This window comes from Oncorhynchus mykiss, chromosome 13 (assembly GCF_057628025.1).
Source record: "Oncorhynchus mykiss isolate SJ-2025 chromosome 13, ASM5762802v1, whole genome shotgun sequence".
NCBI lineage: Eukaryota > Metazoa > Chordata > Actinopteri > Salmoniformes > Salmonidae > Oncorhynchus > Oncorhynchus mykiss.
Genome location: NC_143034.1, coordinates 84,800,666 through 84,808,870, shown reverse-complemented (window position 1 = coordinate 84,808,870; position 8,205 = coordinate 84,800,666). Strand labels below are relative to the sequence as shown.

Genomic DNA, 8,205 nt, shown 5'->3' with positions numbered 1-8,205 from the left:
GACTGTTTAATCAGTATATAGCTGTGTGAACTGACTGTTTAATCAGTATATAGCTGTGTGTGAACTGACTGTTTAATCAGTATATAGCTGTGTGAACTGACTGTTTAATCAGTATATAGCTGTGTGTGAACTGACTGTTTAATCAGTATATAGCTGTGTGAACTGACTGTTTAATCAGTATATAGCTGTGTGAACTGACTGTTTAATCAGTATATAGCTGTGTGTGAACTGACTGTTTAATCAGTATATAGCTGTGTGAACTGACTGTTTAATCAGTATATAGCTGTGTGTGAACTGACTGTTTAATCAGTATATAGCTGTGTGAACTGACTGTTTAATCAGTATATAGCTGTGTGTGAACTGACTGTTTAATCAGTATATAGCTGTGTGTGAACTGACTGTTTAATCAGTATATAGCTGTGTGAACTGACTGTTTAATCAGCATATAGCTGTGTGAACTGACTGTTTAATCAGTATATAGCTGTGTGTGAACTGACTGTTTAATCAGTATATAGCTGTGTGTGAACTGACTGTTTAATCAGTATATAGCTGTGTGAACTGACTGTTTAATCAGTATATAGCTGTGTGAACTGACTGTTTAATCAGTATATAGCTGTGTGAACTGACTGTTTAATCAGTATATAGCTGTGTGAACTGACTGTTTAATCAGTATATAGCTGTGTGTGAACTGACTGTTTAATCAGTATATAGCTGTGTGTGAACTGACTGTTTAATCAGTATATAGCTGTGTGAACTGACTGTTTAATCAGTATATAGCTGTGTGTGAACTGACTGTTTAATCAGTATATAGCTGTGTGAACTGACTGTTTAATCAGTATATAGCTGTGTGTGAACTGACTGTTTAATCAGTATATAGCTGTGTGTGAACTGACTGTTTAATCAGTATATGGCTGTGTGTGAACTGACTGTTTAATCAGTATATAGCTGTGTGTGAACTGACTGTTTAATCAGTATATAGCTGTGTGAACTGACTGTTTAATCAGTATATAGCTGTGTGTGAACTGACTGTTTAATCAGTATATAGCTGTGTGAACTGACTGTTTAATCAGTATATAGCTGTGTGTGAACTGACTGTTTAATCAGTATATAGCTGTGTGAACTGACTGTTTAATCAGTATATAGCTGTGTGTGAACTGACTGTTTAATCAGCATATAGCTGTGTGAACTGACTGTTTAATCAGTATATGGCTGTGTGTGAACTGACTGTTTAATCAGCATATAGCTGTGTGAACTGACTGTTTAATCAGTATATAGCTGTGTGAACTGACTGTTTAATCAGTATATAGCTGTGTGAACTGACTGTTTAATCAGTATATAGCTGTGTGAACTGACTGTTTAATCAGCATATAGCTGTGTGAACTGACTGTTTAATCAGTATATAGCTGTGTGAACTGACTGTTTAATCAGTATATGGCTGTGTGTGAACTGACTGTTTAATCAGTATATAGCTGTGTGAACTGACTGTTTAATCAGTATATAGCTGTGTGTGAACTGACTGTTTAATCAGTATATAGCTGTGTGAACTGACTGTTTAATCAGTATATAGCTGTGTGTGAACTGACTGTTTAATCAGTATATAGCTGTGTGAACTGACTGTTTAATCAGTATATAGCTGTGTGAACTGACTGTTTAATCAGTATATAGCTGTGTGAACTGACTGTTTAATCAGCATATAGCTGTGTGAACTGACTGTTTAATCAGTATATAGCTGTGTGAACTGACTGTTTAATCAGTATATAGCTGTGTGAACTGACTGTTTAATCAGTATATAGCTGTGTGAACTGACTGTTTAATCAGTATATGGCTGTGTGTGAACTGACTGTTTAATCAGTATATAGCTGTGTGAACTGACTGTTTAATCAGTATATGGCTGTGTGTGAAATGACTGTTTAATCAGTATATAGCTGTGTGAACTGACTGTTTAATCAGCATATAGCTGTGTGAACTGACTGTTTAATCAGTATATAGCTGTGTGAACTGACTGTTTAATCAGTATATAGCTGTGTGTGAACTGACTGTTTAATCAGTATATAGCTGTGTGAACTGACTGTTTAATCAGTATATAGCTGTGTGAACTGACTGTTTAATCAGTATATAGCTGTGTGTGAACTGACTGTTTAATCAGTATATAGCTGTGTGTGAACTGACAGTTTAATCAGTATATAACTGTGTGAACTGACTATTTGGTTAGCCACGTTTCTGTTAGGTTAGCCACGTTTCTGTTAGGTTAGCCACGTTTCTGTTTGGTTAGCCACGTTTCTGTTTGGTTAGCCACGTTTCTGTTTGGTTAGCCACGTTTCTGTTTGGTTAGCCACGTTTCTGTTAGGTTAGCCACGTTTCTGTTTGGTTAGCCACGTTTCTGTTAGCCACGTTTCTGTTAGGTTAGCCACGTTTCTGTTAGGTTAGCCACGTTTCTGTTAGCCACGTTTATGCTTTGTTAGCCACGTTTCTGTTAGGTTAGCCACGTTTCTGTTAGGTTAGCCACGTTTCTGTTAGGTTAGCCACGTTTCTGTTAGCCACGTTTATGCTTTGTTAGCCACGATTCTGTTTCGGTTAGCCACGTTTCTGTTTCGGTTAGCCACGTTTCTGTTTCGGTTAACCACGCTTCTGTTTCAGTTAGCCACATTTCTGTTAGGTTAGCCACGTTTCTGTTTCGGTTAGCCACGTTTCTGTTTTGGTTAGCCACGTTTCTGTTTCGGTTACCCACGTTTATGCTTTGTTAGCCACGATTCTGTTTCGGTTAGCCACGTTTCTGTTTCGGTTAGCCACGTTTCTGTTCCGGTTAACCACGCTTCTGTTTCGGTTAGCCACATTTCTGTTAGGTTAGCCACGTTTCTGTTAGGTTAGCCACGTTTCTGTTTGGTTAGCCACGTTTCTGTTTGGTTAGCCACGTTTCTGTTAGGTTAGCCACGTTTCTGTTAGGTTAGCCACGTTTCTGTTAGCCACGTTTCTGTTAGGTTAGCAACGTTTCTGTTAGCCACGTTCTGTTAGCCACGCTTCTGTTTGGTTAGCCACGTTTCTGTTAGGTTAGCTACGTTTCTGTTAGCCACGTTCTGTTAGCCACGCTTCTGTTTGGTTAGCCACATTTCTGTTAGGTTAGCCACGTTTCTGTTAGCCACGTTTATGCTTTGTTAGCAACGTTTCTGTTAGCCACGTTCTGTTAGCCACGCTTCTGTTTGGTTAGCCACGTTTCTGTCAGGTTAGCTACGTTTCTGTTAGCCACGTTCTGTTAGCCACGTTTCTGTTAGGTTAGCCACGTTTCTGTTAGGTTAGCCACGTTTCTGTTAGCCACGTTTATGCTTTGTTAGCCACGTTTCTGTTAGGTTAGCCACGATTCTGTTTCGGTTAGCCACGTTTCTGTTTCGGTTAGCCACGTTTCTGTTTGGTTAGCCACGTTTGTGTTAGCCACGTTTCTGTTTGGTTAGCCACGTTTCTGTTTGGTTAGCCACGTTTCTGTTTGGTTAGCCACGTTTCTGTTTGGTTAGCCACGTTTCTGTTAGCCGACGTTTCTGTTAGCCTAGCCACGTTTCTGTTTATAGGTTAGCCACGTTTCTGTTTATAGGTTAGCCACGTTTCTGTTTATAGGTTAGCCACGTTTCTGTTTATAGGTTAGCCACGTTTCTGTTTATAGGTTAGCCACGTTTCTGTTTATAGGTTAGCCACGTTTCTGTTTATTGGTTAGCCACGTTTCTGTTTATTGGTTAGCCACGTTTCTGTTTGGTTAGCCACGTTTCTGTTTGGTTAGCCACGTTTCTGTTTGGTTAGCCACGTTTCTGTTTGGTTAGCCACGTTTCTGTTTGGTTAGCCACGTTTCTGTTTGGTTAGCCACGTTTGTGTTAGCCACGTTTCTGTTTGGTTAGCCACGTTTCTGTTTGGTTAGCCACGTTTCTGTTTGGTTAGCCACGTTTCTGTTTGGTTAGCCACGTTTCTGTTTGGTTAGCCACGTTTCTGTTAGCCACGTTTCTGTTAGGTTAGCCACGTTTCTGTTAGGTTAGCCACGTTTCTGTTTGGTTAGCCACGTTTCTGTTTGGTTAGCCACGTTTCTGTTTCTGTTAGCCACGTTTCTGTTAGGTTAGCCACATTTCTGTTTGGTTAGCCACGTTTCTGTTTGGTTAGCCACGTTTCTGTTAGGTTAGCCACGTTTCTGTTAGGTTAGCCACGTTTCTGTTTGGTTAGCCACGTTTCTGTTTGGTTAGCCACGTTTCTGTTTCTGTTAGCCACGTTTCTGTTAGCCACATTTCTGTTTCGGTTAGCCACGTTTCTGTTTGGTTAGCCACGTTTCTGTTTGATTAGCCACGTTTCTGTTTGGTTAGCCACGTTTCTGTTTGGTTAGCCACGTTTCTGTTTGGTCGTTTCTGTAGCAATAATGTGAATGCAGAGTTTGCGAAATTGATGCAAATAACAAAAGACGATATTCTGCCATGTAGCCATAGACTACTGTGTAGTTTCCATTTAACTCTCTATCGGAAGAAGGTTAGCATTAGCATCATGTTGCTAACGGCTACAGGAAGTGTGCCTACACCAGGTTGTCTAACACACACACACACAAACACACACACACACACTCCTGTTTCAGAAAGCTGCAATGAAATACCCATCACTGATGAATTCTGTTCATATATTATGATTCACTTGATTCCCTACCAAGTTCAATACATTTAGTTGATTCCCTACTAACGTCAATACATCTAGTTGATTCCCTACCAAGTTCAAAACATTTAGTTGATTCCCTACTAAGTTCAATACATTTAGTTGATTCCCTACTAAGTTCAAAACATTTAGTTGATTCCCTACTAAGTTCAATACATTTAGTTGATTCCCTACTAAGTTCAATACATTTAGTTGATTCCCTACTAAGTTCAATACATTTAGTTGATTCCCTACTAAGTTCAATACATTTAGTTGATTCCCTACTAAGTTCAATACATTTAGTTGATTCCCTACTAAGTTCAATACATTTAGTTGATTCCCTACTAAGTTCAATACATTTAGTTGATTCCCTACTAAGTTCAATACATTTAGTTGATTCCCTACTAAGTTCAATACATTTAGTTGATTTCCTACTAAGTCCAATACATTTAGTTGATTCCCTACTAAGTTCAATACATTTAGTTGATTCCCTACTAGGTTCAATACATTTAGTTGATTCCCTACTAAGTTCAATACATTTAGTTGATTCCCTACTAAGTTCAATACATTTAGTTGATTCCCTACTAAGTTCAATACATTTAGTTGATTCCCTACTAAGTTCAATACATTTAGTTGATTCCCTACTAAGTTCAATACATTTAGTTGATTCCCTACTAACGTCAATACATTTAGTTGATTCCCTACTAGGTTCAATACATTTAGTTGATTCCCTACTAAGTTCAATACATTTAGTTGATTCCCTACTAAGTTCAATACATTTAGTTGATTCCCTACTAAGTTCAATACATTTAGTTGATTCCCTACTAAGTTCAATACATTTAGTTGATTCCCTACTAAGTTCAATACATTTAGTTGATTCCCTACTAAGTTCAATACATTTAGTTGATTTCCTACTAAGTTCAATACATTTAGTTGATTCCCTACTAAGTTCAATACATTTAGTTGATTCCCTACTAAGTTCAATACATTTAGTTGATTCCCTACTAACGTCAATACATTTAGTTGATTCCCTACTAAGTTCAATACATTTAGTTGATTCCCTACTAAGTTCAATACATGTTTGAATATTGTTGAATTCAGTTTTAATGTCTGGATTCCGTACTCAATGTAGATTTTATAGAGCCCTAGTGGGTGTGTGTGTGGTGTTTGGTGTTTGGTGTGTGTGTATGTAGTGTGTGTGTAGTGTGTGGTGTTTGGTGTTTGGTGTGTGTGTATGTAGTGTGTGTGTAGTGTGTGGTGTTTGGTGTTTGGTGTGTGTGTATGTAGTGTGTGTGTAGTGTGTGGTGTTTGGTGTGTGTGTGTGTTTGTAGTGTGTGTGTAGTGTGTGTAGTGTGTAGTGTGTGTGTAGTGTGTTGTGTGTGTGTGTAGTGTGTAGTGTGTGTGTGTAGTGTGTGTGTGTAGTGTGTAGTGTATAGTGTGTGTGTGTAGTGTGTAGTGTGTAGTGTGTGTTACCTATCCTGAGGTCCAGCTCCTGACGGACGTCCACAGCATCACTGACGTTGCCGTCTGGTTCCGTTAGCGTGTCACATGCTCTCCTGATAGAGTTGGGAGTGATCTCAGAGAACCGAGCACGGAACACCTGCACACCGGGCTTGACTGGAACACACACACACAGAGAGAGGGGCAACTGCTATCACAACACACATTATCCAGCCAGAGGTGCACAAGTGTGTGTGTGTGTGTGTGTGTGTGTGTGTGTACCTGCTTTGCAGACGTCTATCACTTCAAAGCCGATGTTCTCTCCCTCTCTGTCACAATCTGTCCAGATGACAAGCGCCTGGCACTGACTCACCTCTCTCTCTAGGGTCCGCTAGGAGACACACAGAGAGACACACACACACCCCCACACACACACACAGGGAGAGACACACACACAGGGACACACAGCGAGACACACACACAGAGAGACACACACACCCACAGGGAGAGACACACACACAGAGAGAAAAGGTTACACACACACATCAGACTGAGAAGCTTGTTTGTTTCTGTCTTCGGAATCTTTGTCTGTCTTTCAGAAACACTCAGAAACTCTTTCTCTGTCTTTCAGAAACTCTCAGAAACTCTTTCTCTGTCTTTCAGAAACACTCAGAAACTCTTTCTATGTCAGTGCATGATTGCAGTATTGAACAACATGCCAATGAGTCCAATCAAAGGAAGTGTCAGAGAACCACAGTAACATTTCAAGACAGAAGACAGTAACAGTTCAAGACAGAAGACAGTAACATTTTAAGACAGAAGACAGTAACAGTACGTTCAACTAGACTACCTTGATCTGAACAAAGTTCTCAGGACAATACTTCTCCACCTCAGCATCAAACAGCAGGACAGGATTACAGCTGTGCCTGGAACACACACACACATAGTTACACACAGGTACACACACACACAGAGAGAGAGCACTATAGGAAGTGTCGTACGATGACAGAAGTCGTAAACCTCACCATTTCTGGAACTGAGCCTTGAACTCCAGACCCAACAGATGACCTGAAACTGACGTCATACACACCGTCACATTCTGTAGGGACACACACACACACACACAAAATGAGCCACCACCAAATCCCAAACACACCTGGGATAGAGCAGTTACTACTGGGATAGAGCAGTTACTACTGGGATAGAGCAGTTACTACTGGGATAGAGCAGTTACTACTGGGATAGAGCAGTTACTACTGGGATAGAGCAGTTACTACTGGGATAGAGCAGTTACTACTGGGATAGAGCAGTTACTACTGGGATAGAGCAGTTACTACTGGGATAGAGCAGTTACTACTGGGATAGAGCAGTTACTACTGGGATAGAGCAGTTACTACTGGGATAGAGCAATTACTACTGCGATAGAGCAGTTACTACTGGGATAGAGCAGTTACTACTGGGATAGAGCAGTTACTACTGGGATAGAGCAGTTACTACTGGGATAGAGCAGTTACTACTGGGATAGAGCCGTTACTACTGGGATAGAGCAGTTACTACTGGGATAGAGCAGTTACTACTGGGATAGAGCAGTTACTACTGGGATAGAGCAGTTACTACTGGGATAGAGCAGTTACTACTGGGATAGAGCAGTTACTACTGGGATAGAGCAGTTACTACTGGGATAGAGCAGTTACTACTGGGATAGAGCAGTTACTACTGGGATAGAGCAGTTACTACTGGGATAGAGCAGTTACTACTGGGATAGAGCAGTTACTACTGGGATAGAGCAGTTACTACTGGGATAGAGCAGTTACTACTGGGATAGAGCAGGAGTAGTGTTGCATGCTGCTACTTACCCTTCCAAACAGGTTGTATTCAAACTCATAGAGTTTATTATAGACAGACAGCCCCTCCCTCTGAAACACAGACAACAGACAGTATATTATAGACAGACAGCCCCTCCCTCTGAAACACAGACAACAGACAGTATATTATAGACAGACAGCCCCTCCCTCTGAAACACAGACAACAGACAGTTTATTATAGACAGACAGCCCCTCCCTCTGAAACACAGACAACAGACAGTATATTATAGACAGACAGCCCCTCCCTCTG

At 40.5% G+C, this 8,205-nt stretch overlaps 1 protein-coding gene across 1 annotated transcript in view; it reads right to left on the bottom strand.

Moving 5' to 3' along the window:
* top3a (DNA topoisomerase III alpha) overlaps window positions 1-8,205 on the bottom strand; it is a 58,859-nt gene that overhangs the window by 48,740 nt on the left and 1,914 nt on the right. The window contains exons 2-6 of the mRNA XM_090197961.1: window positions 7,947-8,006; window positions 7,116-7,189; window positions 6,941-7,016; window positions 6,373-6,481; window positions 6,124-6,267 (exon numbers count right to left, since the gene is read on the bottom strand). Of these exons, the coding sequence (XP_090054087.1) occupies window positions 6,124-6,267; window positions 6,373-6,481; window positions 6,941-7,016; window positions 7,116-7,189; window positions 7,947-8,006 (463 nt within the window). The remainder of the gene's footprint in view (window positions 1-6,123; window positions 6,268-6,372; window positions 6,482-6,940; window positions 7,017-7,115; window positions 7,190-7,946; window positions 8,007-8,205) is intronic.